Source organism: Pseudorasbora parva, chromosome 15 (genome assembly GCF_024679245.1).
Source record: "Pseudorasbora parva isolate DD20220531a chromosome 15, ASM2467924v1, whole genome shotgun sequence".
In the NCBI taxonomy this organism is placed as follows: Eukaryota; Metazoa; Chordata; class Actinopteri; order Cypriniformes; family Gobionidae; genus Pseudorasbora; species Pseudorasbora parva.
The window spans coordinates 37,112,008-37,131,558 of NC_090186.1; the positions used below are offsets into that span (position 1 = coordinate 37,112,008).

The window sequence follows — 19,551 nt, forward strand, 5'->3', positions numbered from 1 at the left end:
TCTGCATTAATTAGCATTAGATCAAAGTCTCCTGCTTTTTTTTACGTTCTTCTGCTCTAGCCACATGTGGTCCACAGACTCGGCCCAGGCATATGGTTTTATTTAGCTTTGTGGAAAGGTTAAATAGGAAACTTGGATAAGAGAAAAGGCTCTGAATCTTTTTATATGATGAAATTTTGAAAGTTTCTGGGGCATTTTAAAACATACATGTAAAAACTTATCAGTCTTTTGGTTTGCGAGTCGGTCTTGGCGTAGGCTGATCTTGGCCGTTACACTGCGTTTGTCTCTATTGCCCGTTTAAACACGGTGGTTTGTGTAGGGCTAATTCTCTTGGATAAAAAGCCTCCACCAGACTCCTTTAGATACTGGCACCAGACAAATTGCAGTGCATTTTGTCTTTTTGTGTGTGATCGTGAGCCTTTTGTTGGGTGTAAACAAAAATACTGAAATGAGTAAGTGTATATTGGAAAGCATTAGTGTGGTCGTATAAAAGAGTTTGACTGAGAAACAAATACAAAATGACAAAGAAAAAATCTTTATTGGTTAAATTGCTTTTTCACAGATTTGATTAATGTCCGTTTTTGTTTGATTGCTCGTTTTTTCCACTGTCATGCACACCGTACGACAGCGGATTCCCATGGAATGGCATTACATCAGTGTTGTTCCGATTTAAAACTCAATATGCGCTATTTACCAGATGCAAAATCTTGCCTCAGCCACTCAAACCCAAGGATTCTGTGAGAGCACTGTTAAAGTGTAGTGATTTTACGCCTCGTAGTGTGTTGTAAAATAAATTAGTTACATGCATAACAGAGAACTTGTCGTCATTTTTGCATCAAATAACACCCTAGCCAAAATCTCAGTGCAAACACCATTGTAGCTGAAAAATCCATGAGCCTCTGCAAATGAGTACCAATACTATGATGCACAATTTGAAAAATCAAAACAAAAAATGTCCATAATGAAATTTCATCTACTAGTGTTTGGTAGTTGTGGAGCTACGCTGGCATATATCTCTTAATATAACTGACTAAATATTAGTCCAGCTCTAAAAAGCAGTCTTCTAAAAAAAACTCACATTTGTGACATAGTTAGCTTGATTTACAGTACTAAAACGCTATCTCTCAAGCAGCAATGATTACATTGAGTTAAAAAGGTCATTCACTCCAAAGGTAAGACATTAATTCTACTCAATCTAATTCAAATCTAATTCATTCCGTCTGCCCCCCCAAAAAGAAAAAAAGGAAAATTACATTTAAAAAAAAAAAAAAAAAAAAAACGAGAACAAAAGTAAAGCCTTTCTCTCACACACTATTTAGGACAATTTCAGTAAAAATTCAGAAAAGAAAATCAAGCCGTGTAACAGTTGGTACAGCAGCTCAGTCCACACATTTCTAATTCATACCACCACCCAAAAGAACATCAAATATCATCAAATAACAAAAACCGACACCACATAAATTCAAAGTTTATCAGGAAAATGACAGTCCACTGTGATTAATAAAAAATAAAATTAAAAAAATTCTCATGAATGTATTGCTGAAATTTGGATTATTGTCAATAAATATGCACTTGGATGATATTAATTATGTAGACATGACCTTGAGTAGTAGTCAATCTTCATCTAGTGGTGGATATCCTGTTAATCTTTATGAATAAATAAATATTAATTCATGACTGAGAACAACCTGTTGGACAACAGGGGTTTGATGTCATCCAAACGAGTGATGTAATAAGCCTAGGGGGGGTTAGAGCGCAAATCTACACGTAACGTAGGAGTGCAACATGTTAAAGTGGAATCGTCGTGTGGCATTTTAATAAACCCAATATGAACAAGCAAACAAAATCAATCACATCGCCAAGGCATATTCTGGTGGGCAGAATTGAGAGATGCCCCAGGTTTGGCCTCCGCGTGTGCCTCCTAGAGCCCCCTACAGCTGTTTGGTTGTTAGGGCATGTTAGCTCTGCTAGTTTCAACATCATCGTTAATGAATAGTACCTCCAGCAGTGTGAGTAATTTTATGTCTCTGTATCGACTAGAGTCTAGATTGAGGAACTTGTGCGGATGAAACCCCGCCCCCTCGGTACAGGAGTTGAGCCTGTGTCAGTCTTTTAGCGTCGTGACGCGGCACCGAGTCGCGCGGTTAGACGTCCAGGTCGTCGGGCCTCGCTCGACTGCTCATGCGGCTGCTGGCACGGCTGCACGGCCGGGCGTCTAACAACGCCAGCGGCTGCAGCTCGTGGCCCGGCGTCAGTTTCTTGTGCTCGTGCGTGTCATCGGGGAAGTCGAAGGCCTGAGCGTGCGAATTGGAGATGGTGCTGCCGTTATGCCCCAAGCGGTTCTGTTCTGCGCTGTAGTTTGCCCAGTTCTGCTCGTTGGCCTGCTTGTTGTAATTGCGACAAGAGTTGGTGCGCTCGCCGGTGGCTAGTTTGTAGCCCGGAGGCGACATGGGCGAGAGCGGCGCGGTCGGCGAGGAGCAGCCATTGTAGTAGGCATACTTGGTCGTGGACGGTTCCTTGGGTGTGGGGCTCAAGGTGCCGGTGTTGTATTGGTTTTGCTGGCCTTTCACGCGGTCCTTGATCCGTTTGAAGAGCACGTAGAAGAGCTCTATGATGTTGAGCAAAAGCGAGACGAGCGAAACCACCAGCATGAAAATGATAAAGATGGTCTTCTCCGTCGGCCGTGAGAGGAAACAGTCCACCCGATGGGGGCAGGGCGAACGCTCGCACGTGTACACGGCAGCCAGGCTGATGCCATAGATGTACCACTGGATGACCAGGAAGCCCACCTCAAAGACGGACTTGAAAACGATGCTCACGATGTAGGTGCGCAGCAGGGCGCCTTTCATCTTCACCTTGCCGTGCTCCTCCAGCCCGTGCTTGAACTTCTTGTGCTCGATCTTCTTCAGGTGGACCTCGACGTCGCCGCCGTCGTTCTGCACGGCCTTCAGCACCTCCTCTTTGCGGTTGAGCTTCTCCTCCTTGCGCATCAGGTAGAAGACGTGCGCCAGGTACAGGAGCGTAGGCGTGGACACGAAGATGATCTGAAGCACCCAGAAGCGCACGTGCGAGATGGGGAACGATTTGTCATAGCAGACGTTCTCGCAACCGGGCTGCTGGGTATTGCACTTAAAAGCTGACTGCTCGTCACCCCAAGCCGACTCCACTGCTGTTCCCAGAACTAGGATCCGGAAGATGAAGAGCACAGAGAGCCAGATCTTCCCTCCCGCCGTGGAGTAGGCCTGCACCTTGTCAAGAAGTCTTCCCAACGCACTCCAGTCACCCATCTTGAGGGAGTTCTAGCTGAAAATAGAAAGCTCAGATGTAATAAAACGCATTCAGACAGTTTTGGACACTTCAGTGACACGTGAATATGTCTGAATGTCATTGTAATAGATGCAAAATATCAAAGTGACATCTCTGAACAAATAACACATAAATTTTTACTATTATTTTTAAACAAATAGTCCATCACTTTTAGTGAATGTATGAAGTCAGCTCTCCTCAAGTTAATCCTAGCAGAACTGGTAAAATATATGTATTGTTTGAAACTAATTTCTAGTAGTTGTTATGTAATGCAAAGACATGCATACATTTTAGAGTGTGGCTTAAGAGTCCAAATGCTTTTTTTTCTTTGGGTTTTTGAGGCCACTGTAGTGTATTTTTCTGCACGTAAAGAACATGATGAAAGTGTTAGTTTCAGCACCTGCTGAGGATGTTATTATGAAAATAATCATGAAAACTGACCTCAAGATTATCATAATATAAACTACACCTGGTCTCAGATAGCTCAGATAACAAACATGTGGCTCACACACACATAGGGGTTAGGTTTAGAGTTGTAAAGATAACTGCCAGCACTTGCTGACTTTTACTTCATGAAATAAAAGCTCTCAAGCTAATGTCATCATGAGAGTTTTAACAGAAAGTGAGTCATCATCTACTGATTAACATATATTAAATGCCTCTAAAACATGACTAAGCAGCTAGGATATTGCTTAACCGAGGGAATTTTAAGAAACGTTTTAATACAAACAACAACATTCCCTTTATATCTGAATTGAATTGGGAAGCAAGTCTTTGATTGATTCCCCTGTGCAGCTTGGAAAAATCAAATAGGTATCATAAGGAACTGTTTAAGAATTTCCTGATTCATGTGGTGCAGGCATGATGAAGAGCATCTCTTCAATATCCTGGACAATTTGTGGGTCTCGTGGCACTAATAAAGTTTAAATGAGGTATGTGGAATGTATATTACGACAATTACAGTGTTAACGTACATACGAGACATCAAGGGGACAGTGTTTAGACATCAAATGGGCAGAAAGTTGGATTTTCTCCTGTCGTATTGTACAAAACATTGGATGTGTTTTAGTATAAGAACTGTTTATTTAAACATATAACGTAAAGTCAAATTGTCCTTTCATTAAATCCAAAAAATGATGTCGAAATGCTTGAGAATTAGTTTTGCTACAGTAAAGCCGCTTAACATTTTAAGACGGAACAGCGCCCTCTACAGCACGTTGACGACGCGGACAAAACAGATCGTTTTCACAAGAAAGTCGTATTAGACTTATAAAAACGAAGGCCTTGAAGAATAAAAGTGGTTTTACATTTATTCTATACGATAAAAAATGTTTTATTATTTGTTCCAATTAAATTCATGTATTTGATTCCTGCTTAAATATTTATTCAAAATTTATTCCAGACACGTTTTTTAAGTTCTATAATTACATTTTTGTTTTAATTAGTGATTAAAATGAATATTAAATATCTTGTTTCTACGTGTCCTTCACAACAGACGTGAATTATAAGCCTAAATATAGGATGTAATAAACCGCATGATTATAATATATTAGATTATATGAATCATACCATCGCGATTTCATAAACTTCTAAACTCACTGAAAGGTTGTTCAAAATAAAATGTAATTTAAGAAAACCCTTTAAAATATTTAATTCATTCTTTAAAAGTAAGTTTATACTCAGTTCTCAAGTCTATTAGTGCCGCTATGAAGAAGAAGAAAAAAAGAAACGAAAAGTTTGGAACAGTTGTAAAACTTTCTGTAAAAACTTACCTGGATAGAAGTAAAGAGAGGAGAGCCCTGTACGGACTTACTCCGTCACCTCTGGAGATCAGTCACCACCAAATCCAAGTAAGCGACTATGGAGAAACTGAGGCACACTTGTCAAACTTTCCCTGCTTATAAGAGACTCGGAGGGAAGAAAGTGGGGAAGCAGACGCAAAAAGTTTGGCAGTCACATGACTGCTACGTCAGTTTTTTTTGGGTCCTCCTCATGCACTCGCTTGATGGGCTTCTTCAACTCAGGCGAACAAATATTTATCGCGAAAACATTAGCCTACGAAATTGCCAAGAATTCGACTATTTACTAACAGTCATATAGAAACGTTTTCATTGTGCTTATTTGATCTGTAAAGCAGCATGCCAGTCAGTTTTTATGATTTTGAACAATATAGGCCTATGTGGTTTATATATATATATATATATATATATATATATATATATATATATATATATATATATATATATATATATATATATATATATATATATATATATATATATATATAGTCCTATATGATTTTTAATATAGGATTGAATAGCTAAAAAGCTTTTTTTCCTATAAGAAAATAATTGATACACAGGCGTTTTCGTATACACATTTATCTCACTTTTATTATTGGTGAATAAAAAAACGTCTTTCAAGTAGAAACTATAGAAACAGACACACACAAAAAAACTGGCCTTGTAACAAAAGTAAACGGTTAGTCACTCAACTCAAGAAGATTACATCGCCATCTAGTGTTCAGTTAGCAAAAGTTACAATTCATATTTTTGATAGGCTAAGTTTGACCATAAATGATTATATTAATATTTCTGAATGAAGTTGATTATATTAGTCATGTATTTTTCTACAAGTGTTATACCAGCCATAAGTGCTTAAATATGACACAATGCCTTATGGCTCACATTTGGCTCCGTCAAGACTGCCTTTTCTTTGACCCCACCTGTTCTGCAAGGCCATGTTAAACTCGTTGTGTTTCATTCCGGTAACAGCATCTAGTTCAGCCGAATAATGTGAAGGATAATGGGAATCGCCTGCATACACCACAGCCTTATGTTTCTTATTCCTCCTGCTTATCCTCTTACAAAGCAAATAGAATATTTCTAGAACATTTAAGAAAAGAGACAGACAAGCCACCACCAGCATAAAGATAATGAAGATGGTTTTCTCTGTGGGTCTAGACATGAAACACTCTGTCTCCACCGTACAGGGCAACTGCTTCGGACAGTTGAACTTACGCTCCATGATAAATCCAAACAGATAATACTGTCCAACGATGAAAGCCACCTCCAAAATGATCTTTACAAACAGCTGGGTCAAGTAGCTACCCAGCATGTTTCCTTTGATTACAACCTTCCCATCTTCGTTTGTGTACTTTGGCGGCTTCAGCATCGGGTTTCTTTTCAGCTGCTCTCTCAGTTTGTTCTCTTGGTGGATGACGTGTACCACGTGGCCCAGATACACTAAAGTCGGAGTGGAGATGAAGATGATCTGCATGACCCAGAAGCGAATGTGGGAGATGGGGAACCTCCAGTCGTAGCACACGTTCTCGCAACCAGGCGTGTTGGTGTTGCATACTAAGTTGGATCGCTCGTCACCCCACACGTTCTCCGCTCCTGCTCCCAACACCAGGATCCTGAAGATGAAAAGGACGACCATCCATATCTTGCCAATGACGGTGGAGTGGGACTGTACTTTGTCCAGTAAAGCTGAGAGAAATCCCCAGTCTCCCATGATTGGTGGCTCAGGGCTTCCCTGGAGGATAAATAGGAGATTTACACTAAATTATCAACATATTTTTTTAAGTGTGATGATGTATTTTTATGTATGGAATGCATGGTGATCACAAATATGAATTTAGAGCTAATTAGATTATTTTTTTATTAAGGTTTTTCATAGGCTACTTAATTTTTAAGTAGGCTATAGGCTACAATGGGGCTAAAAGTGTACTGGGGTAAGGCACATTTGATTTTATTCTCTAGATGGCACAGGGTGGAAACATGGACATTTAACTGATCCTTGATACGTTCACGGGCAGCACCGAAAAGATAATTTTAGGCTAAATCTAAAAGTTCATAAAAAAAAAAAAAAAAAAAAAAAAAAAATATATATATATATATATATATATATATATATATATATATATATATATATATATATATATATATATATATATATATATATATATATTTATATAGGATTTTGGATTTTTGGATTTAAATATCCCAAAACCACTAGAACAATGTTATATATTCTTGGAAACAATCGGGAAAATCCTGAAAATCCATTTCCCAAATGTTTCCAAGACTGTTTAAATGCAGAGAAATAAGCTATTTTAACCTAGACACAGACCTTATCAATGACATCATATACCCTCGATATATACCCTCGTATACATTACCCTCGATTTCTGTTTTTATTAGAAACCATGGAAACACCAAAGGCAGGCGTTTTCATATATTATGTGTTTTATTAGAAAGGTGAGCAACTGTTTGGATACATTAAAGGGTTAGTTCACCCAAAAATTTAATTTATGTCATTAATGACTCACCCAAATGTTTTTCCACACCCGTAAGACCTCTGTTCATCTTCAGAACAAAGTTTAAGATATTTATATTTAGTATATTTAAACGGTTATGAATCAGCGTATTGATTCATAATTCGGATCACGTGTCAAACTGCTGAAATCACGTGACATTGGCAATCCGAATCATGAATCAATACACTGATTCATAACCGTTTGAATCTTTATTTGAAGTTTGAAAAAACAAACTTGGAAGAGAAGACAATGCTGAATAAAGTCGTAGTTTTTGTTATTTTTGGACCAAAATGTATTTTCGATGCTTCAAGAGATTCTAATGAACTAACTGATGTCACATATGGACTACTCTGATGAGGTTTTTATTCCCTTTCTGGACATGGACAGTAGTGTGAATACACTTGGATACGCTCTCGGACTAAATATAAAACATCTTAAACTGTGTTCTGAAGATGAACGGAGGACTTACGTCTTACGGGTGTGGAACGACATTAGGGTGAGTCAATAATGACATAGTTTGGTTTTAGTTTATTTGTTTATTTTCGAACATGAGAGAAATAAAAATACAATAATGTTCAGACATTTTTAAAAGAAACAAGAAAAGATGAAAGAGAAAAAAAATAAAAATAATAATAAATAAAAGAAAAAATAAGTTCATTCTATCTCATGAACGAAAAAGGAGTAGGAAGAAGTAACATTTCTATACTCCTACCCCTTTAATTATTATTTTTCTTTAAATAACATGCATATGCCTACGCCTACTCATACACATATATACATCTACACATATACATACTCATGTACACATTTGTATATATACATACATACACTCATATATATCTATACCCCTATATCCACATACAGTTCATTTTTGGGTGAACTAATCCTTTAATCGACAGAAAACTGATCATTGTTACATAGCTCAACACAGTTAGTCTTATTGTTTAAATCTAATTTTCTTGATTTACCATAAGCAGGGGCGTCGGACTGGGGGGTAAAGGGCCCGAGGGTTGGGGGGGCCTTAGAAGTCAGTTTTCTATAGATAAATGCACTAACATTTGTATAGAATTGATGTACAAATGGCTTATTTTGTTTACATTTTAAGTGTTTTTATGACAAAAATGCAATACCCCACCCATTGGTATCACTATATGGTATTTGGTATGAGGGCCCAGCAAGATGGTTTGTACCTAGGGCCGAAAATTTGGTGCTACGCCGCTGACCGTAAGTACCATGTTTTACCATGCTAATATTAATCTAGGGTGAACAAATAATCCGTGCAAGTTAATACACCGGAAAAAATAAATAATTTGTTGCTGTAATCTTTAATCAAAATCTGAAAAGTTTCTTCCGGTTTGGAAACGATGTTCCTTCTCAGATGACGGCAGTTTGGCTTAGATTTGAAAATGCTTAACCACTCCCCTTCAACCGTTCGTCTGCTATGAGCATGAGATGGAGAGGAGGAGCGCTGAGGGAAAACTCTGCCCTCTATTCAATATTCCGTTTCACTTAAAATACGTCACAGCACTGAAGAAAACTCAGTTGCAACTTCTGGTTCACTGGGACTTTAAGTATAAAGAGAATTGCCACAGTTATGTATTTTGAGACAAAAGTCTTCTTAATGATTTTCATTAAGGTATTAAAGCAACAGTTTTTCAATAATGAAAGAACATGTAAAAGTATGGCATTTGGAGTAAAAGGCGCCCCTGCTGTTGGGGGTACTAAATGAACAGTTGCCTGACTTTTCCATTCATTGACATGACATGGTTAGATTCAGTAAATTGTAAATATTATATTTTAAGTTTGGTGTCCACCTTAGAGTGCTCTCAGAATTTTTACTTGTTAAAATAATTTTGTTTCTGTATTTTTTAAATATATTTTTATATTAACATATTTTAATGACAAAAAATTATTATAGTACAAACTTTGCTAAAGTGGATATATACATGTGGATATATATAAAACACGATATATATGTGTATGTGTGTGTGTGTGTGTGTGTGTGTGTGTGTGTGTGTGTGTGTGTGTGTGTGTGTGTGTGTGTGTGTGTGTGTGTGTGTGTGTGTGTGTGTGTGCGCGTGTGTGTATTTAATATAATAATTTGTGCCTTTTGCCCAGGCTGATTTTACCCTGTGTCTAGAGTAACCCCCAACCCCCCATGTATGTAATACAAAAATATGTAATTTTCTGCAATCATACACTATGCTAGTAGTGAAAAGCTAATTTTTCTTAAGATGTGCATATCCCCGTTGTACTGTAAGTATACGCTCTATAAGCAAAATGTATTTTAATCAAGAAGGTAAAGGAAGAAATTGTCACCTTATATAGCCATCCTGAATGTTACAAGACAACAGCGACTGAGATTTTTTCATAGACTATGTGCGTGCATTTTGCTGCATTCTTCTCACTTCCTCTGAATCTTTCTTAGTTTATTAAAAGCACTTACTTACTCAACAGCTATTATGTCATACCCACAAAATTATATTAGGAAGAAAAAATGCCTTATTAGCTCAGAGTATTAGTTGCCAACCTGTAGCTATATAAAATCACACATTTTAGGGCAAAATCAGAAATATTTTGTGGCATTTTGGTTTATTAACTTTTACGGCAAAGATATTTTCTAGAGATGTCTGTAAAATGTTTTCTGTATGATTTCGCACAGAAAAGATGGGGAACAAATAAATAACAGTAGAATATATTTAAGTGGTCACACTTATGGCATGTCTTTAATTATATACTTACATTAAAAAAAAAAAAAAAATAATAATAATAATAATAATAATAATAATAATAATAATAATAATAAGTACAATGTGTGCTATTTGAAGTGGGATACGGGTAAGGTTAGGGACAGGTTTGGCACTGTAAATTTTTTTATATATATATATATATATTTTTTTTTCAAATCAACTTATGATTTAATTATTTAACTATATAACTTAAATTATTAATGTAGTTCAGATAACATAATATTTTGAGTTTCTATTATTTAAACCAATCTCACTTGTTGTATTTACTCAAATGTTTAATTTCAACAAACTGAAAATGTTAAGGCTACCAGGTAACTTACTTTTTAAGCTAAACCAACACATTTTTTTGCAGTGTTGGTTTAAGGGTGGGTTAAAAGTGAAGGGAAGGGTCAACAGTGTAATTATAGATGTAATTACAGAAATTAATTACAGATTAAATTAAATGCAGGTAATAAAATAATATAAATATGTATTTAAGTAATTTCAACACATTAAACTGACTTAAAATGCATAACTTATTGATCATATAATCTTTTACAGTTTAAAACTTGCACTTAAGAAGTGCATTGTATCAAATGATTTATACAAACGTTAGTAGTTAAAGATAAATATAATAATGTGGTTAACAAGAGTTAATATCCAAATAAGTAAACAAACTGTCAATTTATTTTACAGTGTCCTTGTTACACACGTTACATACGTGAAGTAATAACTATTATGCATAATTACATGCAACTAAGCCAAACCCTTATCCTAATGTAGTTAATTATTATTACAAAGTACTTAAATGCATAATTCCGCTGTTACATGTACACCTTAAAATAAGGTGTAACCTTCTTAATTATTTGTATATTTGATATTATATTGTATAAAAAAATCACAAAAATATTCTTACCTGAATGGATGGGTCTAAATGTAATTTTCACGTAGAGCAACAACTACTACTAATGATCGTAAAAATATTTACACTTCGTAAAAAATCGTATAAATATTTATATTGATCACTTGCAAGCATGTATTTAAATAAAAGCTTTTCCTTATTCAGCTTGTTGAGATTTAAAGACTATTCTACAATAAAACGTGTATCGTCAGAACAAGTATCGGCCGCTTTCCATGAGGTCACAGACTCTTACTGACTGTTTCATTTGGTCATCTTCTAACTGACATGTGACATGCGTCCTATACCTATATTATAGAAGGACTACTCAACGCTCCTCCCAGCTCTATGAAAACCAGTTTAAACCAGTCACTTTCACTTCTTCATTTCTGTTCTTGCTAGCAATTAGTCACATTATGAGTCTAGTTGCAGCATACTTTCACAAAATGCCGAAATGTTTGGATCATCAGCTTTGAAAATGTTATGTCACTAGGTGGAAACAGTGTCTGTAAGCTAAAGATCAGGGCTGGTACGGTTGCTGTAAGTTAAGACAATCACTGCTGTGGCCTTGACTTAACCACTGATTGTTCTAGGGACAGTCCCTGTAATATGCCACAATTTGGTAACACTTTATTTTACAGTGTCCTTGTTACACATTACATGTAGCTACTATAGTGATTACGGTTCATAATTACAAGTCAAGTTTATATAGTTCTTTATACAAGACTGTTTCAAAGCAGCTTTACAGTGATAACAGGAAAATGATTCAATGATGCAAACAGTTGATCAGCTCTAAAAGAAAACGGTGCTATTGTTCAGCTGAAGTCAGTTTAGTGTTGATTTAAAGGCATTGGTCATCAGTTATTCAATTTGTTAATTTAATCTATAAAGCAGCTCTGCAGAAAACAGTGATGTCATCGTCCAGCTCAGTTCAGGTTTTTTCTAATAGTGTCAGTGCAGTCAAATCTATACTGTGGAAAATGATTTGTCCCCCACGAAGCAAGCCAGAGGTGACAGTGGCCAGGAACCCAAACTCCATCAAGACAGAACTGAGAAGACAAAAAAACACGAGAAACCAGGCTCAGTCGGGGGGCCAACGAAGAACACGGTATGAAAATGATTCAGGCTGCGTAAGTCTGAATCAGATTTTGTATCGATAGCATTAACTAACCCATGTTAAAGGTGCACTATGGAGCTTTCCGTCCACTGGAGGGCGCCTTTTCAAAACAAATCGTAGTTTGATGACGCAATGTGTGAGCGCAGCATCTTGGGAGATGTGGTCTTCTCATCACAGCCGGTGGAAAATAGGACTCGGGCAGAAATCACGTTCATGCATGCGGTTATTAACGTTACTGTAGTCTAAAGCAGAGCAGGACCGAGTGTTGGGGACCTGAGCACAGCTGCTGGAGCGATTGTTAAACAAATACCTGCCTCGCGAATACCGGGACTTTTATTATGACGGGACGGGAGACAGTCGCCGGTCGCCTGCACTGATCAGCTCTTCCGGTTATGATTTTGAGGTAATGGAGCTCTGTTTATCATATTAGATACATTTAAGTGTGTTTAAAACGATGTTATGACTTTACTTCGTGCGTTCACTTGTTCACACTGCTAAGAGTAAAGCGCTCCTGCGAAATAAAAGCCGAAACCGAGGGTAACGCAGATATGACGCAATTGACAGGCGACTCCCTCAAATGCAATGTTGAAACGTCCCTGTCCTTAGTTAAAATAGCAATTTTCTCACAATTTACAAATAGTTGGAAACTTCTGGGATATTGTAGGTACTCAACTGAACAAAATATATAACACCGGCCTAGTGGTTTTTGGATATTTTACTGCAAAAATACTACATAGTTCACCTTTAACCCTAACCCTAGCCTAAATGTAGGCTAGTCAGTACCGCTGGCCGTCTTGATGCCCTACGCATCATTTTTAATGGTGCCCGTGGGTGTCGCGTTCACGTATTTGTTGACCTGGGGTGCTGACAGAAATGTATCGTGGTGCCCCCCTCAGCACTTGGTGCCCTACGCGCAGCGCGTGATGGGAGCGGCGGCACTGAGGCTAGTTGATTGTTATTATGCAGTACCTAATGTATAATTACAGTGTAACATTGCCACATTAAAACAAAGTGTTTTTGCTTAATAAATTCATAATTATGTATTTTCGATGTGATTGTGATTAATCGTTTCACACCACGAATATATAGATATATTTATAATTCCCTGTATAAAACATATGACCCGACAACCTCTTTAACACTTGACAATTTATTATAAGTAAAGCCTTGTGTAATCTCCCAGTAAAAAGGAGTTTTATTTCTCAAGTATGCACATTTTTGTTTAATTATGTGTAATTGTGGGAGAGAGATTTGTGGGCAGTCATCCTAACAATGAACTTTTAGCCTGTCATGAGTAATCTCTTATAAAACAGCATCTCGTATCATATGTGACTGAAATCCAAAAAGAGGCGCAAACTGATGGTAAATATTTGAACTCACATTTAAAAAAACTAATATTTTTCAAGACCTGAAAAACGGCATCATAGATTGGAACTTAAACCCCCCAGTTCATAAAAGAAATATTGCCTCAGGTCCTGACAGAAAGGTCATGTTGCAGTGGCAGATTAACCCATAAGAAAGCCCAAATTGATGAATTGATCAGAATGTTTTCTCTTTTTCACTCTTATTGGAAAAAAAAGAAGAAAATGTAGAGTTTACAGGAAATTACATAAAACCAGGATCAGCAAATTTTGTGAAACTCAACATTTTAGAGAGCACAGGCTTTCACCAGTTTCAATCACCCCTATTCTTGTGATGTCAGATCATTATACCGTGGACTGAAAACCAAATAATACAAATATAAGAATTCATCTTTTCGAACAATGGAAGGAAATATTAACATTGGTTTGAGGGAAACAATGTGAGAAGAGTTAAAAGAAACCATAAGATAGTCTGGAAAAAATAGAAAACAGAAGTAAAGAAGTTTTGCTTCCTAGAAATGTCTTTTTCAGAATTTGATGGTTTGTATAAACATTTGATCACTGGACACTGCACTTGTCTCAACGATATTGTTGGTTTCAGACATAATCTCTAGCAATTTCTTTTTTGAAACATTTTACCAAATGCTAGGCTTGTGACATTCACTGTAAAAAAAAAAAAAAAAAAAAAAAAATGGTTTCCAATTGAAGAGTGACTGATCTACATTTTTCAGCTGGTCGAAATGCGTTTCTGCTAAATCAATTGCAACAATTCACAGAATTTCAATTCGGCCAACTGAAAAATTTAGATGAGATCAGTCACTAGAACATTCTCAATTGGAGAATTTGTTTTTTTTTTTTTTGTTTTTTTTACAATGTTGGTAGGCCCGGCTAGGATGAATTTCATGATTCTAACTTACATTCCCGATTCATTCTTGTGAATCGAACATTTGATTTATTCATGTGAATCAGATCATCTTAAACAGTAAAAAACATATTAGAAGTGTATTATTGAATTTGTCTTGCGTCCCATTAGAATACATGCAGGGGCTAGTGTTTATGAACTGGAACCAAACACCTGTGGGTCATCGAGACGGTTTAGCTTGATTTTGTTGTAAAAACTTGGCAACCCTGTCTGCACACACGCTGGAATAACCGATATTTGCTGGTGATACGATATTGAACTGCCCAAGCTCAAATGTTGTGGGTGGGGCTGAGTCCGGCTGGCATCCAGGCTATATTTTTCTATAATTTAAAATGATATGGCACCTTTATAGTTTCAATGTAGTAAGCTACTTTTTGTACGTAGCGTAAAGTATTGCTTATGAAGTGACAATTGACTGTGCATGGCTTAACTACTTTAAAGGTGCAGTGTTTAATATTTATGAGGATATTTTGACAGAAATGCAATATCATTTACATTTATATTTATAGATATTCTTTCAATGGTGTATACAGACCTACATAATGAACCGTTATGTTTTATTAACATAGAATGAGCCATTTCTCGCCACTTGATGCCATTAAAATTCACACACTGCACCTTTAAAGGTTAGGGTTAGATTGACAAGCTTCAGTTTTACTTTATAGCTTCCCCAACATTCTGGTGTAAAATTTAGGCATCAAGCATTGACAACAACAAAAACTTTATATCTCATTTCTCAGAGTAAAAGCTCTAGCCCATGCACGGTGACTATAGACAGAGACATGCAGTACAACACATCCATGCAACTGGACATATTTGTCTTCTTTTAGGGGTTTGCATTATTTAAAAAAAATCACTGCAGCATGACATAGTAGTCTTTCAATTATGATATAAAAGGTGATAAATGGATGACGAAGATAAGGATATTGTGTCCAAAATTTGTGTCCTTTCATGTGGTGTCTGTGTGTTTGATCACTGAGTGAGAACAAGCATGTTCTCTGCCATGTACAACCACTTCACAGAACCGCAAGTACATGTAATGTTTTCCAATTTTCTCCCATAATTATGGTTTCTGTGAAGAAAATAGGAAATAGCTGTGGTCAAACTGTAAATGAGAGCTGGACAAAGTTCAAACATGTATGCTAACATAATTATGTACAGATTTGCAGTTTTAATTTAATACCACCATGGTATCACAGTCAGACATTGATATAAAAATATATATTACAGAAATGTTATCTGAATATTATCAAAACAATTTTTATAGACCCATAATTAAAAAGACAAAAATATAGCACATCATTGTAATGATCATGGATCATGGTCTGCATCTTTAATGCTTTGGATTGCATAAGATATTTTTGCAAACATTTATGACATGGAAACTGTCAGACCTTTCCTTTTTACAGCATGTTTGTGATTTTGTGATTTCGAAAAGTGTGGAAACAATGTCACCACATTTCTCATGATCGGGTGGGTGGTGACTTTTAACAATTTTTTTTGGTTTCATGTATTGCAAAATCTTGTGACAAATCTAGACAATGTAAAAGATTGGTGTGATGTAAATCTGTGTGCGTGTGATTTCGAACGTGTTTGTACGTGCTCATTGACCCGAAGTGAAATGCTGAATTTTTTTTTTGTTTTTTTGTGGGTGGACACTAAATGAAAGCTACACTTATAAAAATGATAAAACTTGTTGAAGATCAGATCTTGAAACCTCTGATATCATCTTTTCGCCTGCACACAATTACAAAACAAGTGGCAGAGGATCTGTCGTCATAAAATAAGGTAGGTTAATAAGGTTATTTTTCCTCTTAATTTTACATTTCAACTTTAATTAAATTAATTGTTTTAATTATTTTAAACAACAGTTATAAACTTAAGGAGAGGAACTGCCTACTGTACACAACTAAAAGTGATGGATCATTTGATTAAAAATCAAAGTAAAGTATTATTTGTTCTGAGTAATTATATATATATATATATATATATATATATATATATATATATATATATATATATATATATATATATATATATATATATATATATATATATATATAAACTAAAGTATGCTATAAAATTGTGTTTTTGAGAGACCCCCTCCCCCCGATAATGTGCGTACAAGTCAGATTTTATTACATTTATGTAAAATAACAGTAAAAAGCTAAATTTCTTGTGCTGTTTTAGTTCCCCTCACTCGACTATATATATATATATATATATATATATATATATGGTGAAAATTATTGCCCCCCCCCAGTAAATATGATCAAAGAAAACTGTAAAAAAAAAAAAAAAACTCTCATCTGCAATGTTTGTCCTTTTGATCTATCATTCAAAAAACTAAACTTTCATTGAAAAAGTAAAATAATTGAGGTAATCGCATTATGAAATAAATGTTTTTTTCCAAAACAATTTGGCCATAATTATTGGCAAACTTATATTAAATAATTTTTGCAACTCCCTTTTTCCAAGATAACAGAGTCTGGATGAGCAAGGAATATTTTTCTTAAAACCCTCCAAAACATGTGGTCATTATAGGGTTTTTTATTTTATTTTTAAAGGCAATACTCAACCAATCTCTGCAATTCCCCATTGGTGATGCTTGGAGAGTCTTCGTCCACCTGAACTCTCCTCCTTACTGAGCATTAAGACAATATAGACTATTTTTCAGGCAGATTCCCAACATCTTTAGTTAATTGGAAGACTTCTTAATTATTGCCCTGATGGTGGAAATTGGAATTTTCCTATATATATATATATATATATATATATATATATATATATATATATATATATATATATATATATATATATATATATATATATATATATATATATATATATATATATATATATATATATAGGATAATGTATATGGCACGTATAAGGCAAACTGACCCTTGGGCCCTGGGACCCTTTACCCCCCTCTCGTTCCCGTTAACCTTTAAACATAGGAATCAACATTTTAAATACAGGGTACAGAACCTGTAAAAAAAGAAATCCTGAAAATGATGTTAAATTAATACAGTACATTGTGTCCTGCTTTATGGATTTTTAGAGTGCATATTGTATATTCCTTCAGAAGTCTTCTCATTTGCAGGTCAGCATGGGAGACTGGGGATTCCTCTCCAAACTTTTAGACAAGGTGCAGTCTCACTCAACCAACATTGGAAAGGTTTGGCTGACGGTTCTGCTGATCTTCAGAATAATGGTACTTGGGGCCGGACTGGATAAAGTCTGGGGAGATGAACAGTCCAGTATGGTCTGCAACATCAACACTCCTGGTTGCTTGAATGCATGCTATGACCATAGGTTCCCCATTTCCCACATGCGATTCTGGGTGCTCCAAATCATCTTCGTGGCCACGCCAAATCTGGTCTACCTCGGCTACGTTCTACACGTTATCCACAAAGAAAACAAACTGAGGCAGAAATTACAAAACAAGGCAGAGAAACCTGGTGTCAAACTACCCAAATACACAGATGACAACGGGAAGATTTATTACAAAGGGAGCCTGCTTGGTTTCTATATGTCGAGTCTCTTTGTGACTATTCTGTTTGAATCAGGGTTCATTGTAAGCCAGTACTATTTAATTGGTCTTTGGATGCCCACACAGCTAGAATGTAAAGTAGACCCTTGTCCTACAATCGGGGTGCATTGTTATACATCCCGCCCAACTGAAAAGAGCATCTTCATTGTCTTTATGCTTGTTGTGGCGTGTGTGTCTTTGGCTTTGAATCTAGGAGAGATGTTCTATCTGATGGGGCGTAGGAGCCAGCACAAGGCAAAGACACCTGCTGTTGCTGAGATGCAGAGTTTAACCCACACTGAGGCATTTTGCTAAATGAAACAAACTGAAATATCATCCTATTTCCCTTAGACCCAAGTCTCAAATTCGAGGCTTTCACAATTCCCTAGCCTACATGAGCAGACATACAAGTTTCCACAAATTCCATGTATAAAAAAAAAATCCACATACTCTGAGATAATTATCGCCTGAATGTTTAAAGATTTTTTTTTTTTTTTAAGGTGAAACAGAAGATATACATGTAAAAAAATGTGTTTACATTGTTTATGTATATGCCATTAAATGTGTTTTATATTAGTTTTGTAGAAATAGGCTTGGTAGCTAATTGAAGTGTTCACAGTTAATAGCGGTTATGATCATTTTTATTTTAGCAGTAGCCTAGACACACAGTTCAGCCTTTTTTATGAACACAATTATTGTGAACATGTCATGTGTGCAAATAATAATAATAAATAAAAAACAAAAAAACATTGAAAAGTGTGTTGTGTTTAAGTGATAGGTCTAGTTCACCCTAAAATGAAAATTCATAATTTACTCACCCTTGTGTTGTTTCAAACCTGTATGAGTTTCATTCTTCTGCTGAACACAAAATAAGACTGATTTCTTTGTCATTTATTTTGTAAATTAGTATAGTTGACGGCAACCATAGTAGAAAAAAAATACAAAATAAATACAATGGAAGTCAATGGCTGCCGTTAACTGTTTGGTTACTAACCATTTTTTTTCATAATATCTTCGTTTAAGTTCAACAAAAGAAAGGACAATTTTGGCTGGCATTGCTGTTATGTCTTTCCTTCACAGGGGGGCGTCTGAAGACCACAAATCAGCAGTGCATTGAAAAATAAGGAAAATAATATACCAATGCCTGTGATAACACTTCAGACAGAATAATACATTATAGGCTATACAACGATCAAATTAAAGTATTTCTAAAACTTTTTATATAAAAAAAAAAACGAAGCAAACTTGCTTGATATCACCTCACAAACATGTAACAGTAGCCTATACTCTTGACAGTCTAGATAGCTAATGTGTTTTTATAGTTAATGAGAATTTTATTTATTCGTTTTTATTTATGTGCTT

General features: G+C 35.9%; 3 protein-coding genes across 3 annotated transcripts; 1 reads left to right on the forward strand and 2 right to left on the reverse strand.

The window, feature by feature from the left end:
• Positions 1 to 514: 514 nt before the first annotated feature.
• On the reverse strand, positions 515 to 5,233 carry gja1b (gap junction protein alpha 1b). The gene is made up of 2 exons (XM_067417958.1): positions 5,079 to 5,233; positions 515 to 3,303 (listed from the first exon to the last, which is right to left on the reverse strand). Exon 2 carries the CDS (start codon positions 3,285 to 3,287, stop codon positions 2,145 to 2,147), a length of 1,143 nt encoding a protein of 380 aa, XP_067274059.1. The 5' UTR covers positions 3,288 to 3,303; positions 5,079 to 5,233; the 3' UTR covers positions 515 to 2,144.
• A 446-nt stretch (positions 5,234 to 5,679) lies between these two features.
• Positions 5,680 to 11,526, reverse strand: gja13.2 (gap junction protein alpha 13.2). Its single transcript, XM_067418683.1, has 2 exons — positions 11,273 to 11,526; positions 5,680 to 6,843 (listed from the first exon to the last, which is right to left on the reverse strand). The coding sequence occupies exon 2, from the start codon at positions 6,820 to 6,822 to the stop codon at positions 5,983 to 5,985; it is 840 nt and encodes a 279-aa protein (XP_067274784.1). The 5' UTR covers positions 6,823 to 6,843; positions 11,273 to 11,526; the 3' UTR covers positions 5,680 to 5,982.
• Positions 11,527 to 16,295: 4,769 nt separating this feature from the next.
• Positions 16,296 to 19,400, forward strand: gja12.2 (gap junction protein alpha 12.2). The gene is made up of 2 exons (XM_067417960.1): positions 16,296 to 16,442; positions 17,761 to 19,400. The coding sequence occupies exon 2, from the start codon at positions 17,767 to 17,769 to the stop codon at positions 18,502 to 18,504; it is 738 nt and encodes a 245-aa protein (XP_067274061.1). The 5' UTR covers positions 16,296 to 16,442; positions 17,761 to 17,766; the 3' UTR covers positions 18,505 to 19,400.
• The last annotated feature ends 151 nt before the right edge of the window (positions 19,401 to 19,551 follow it).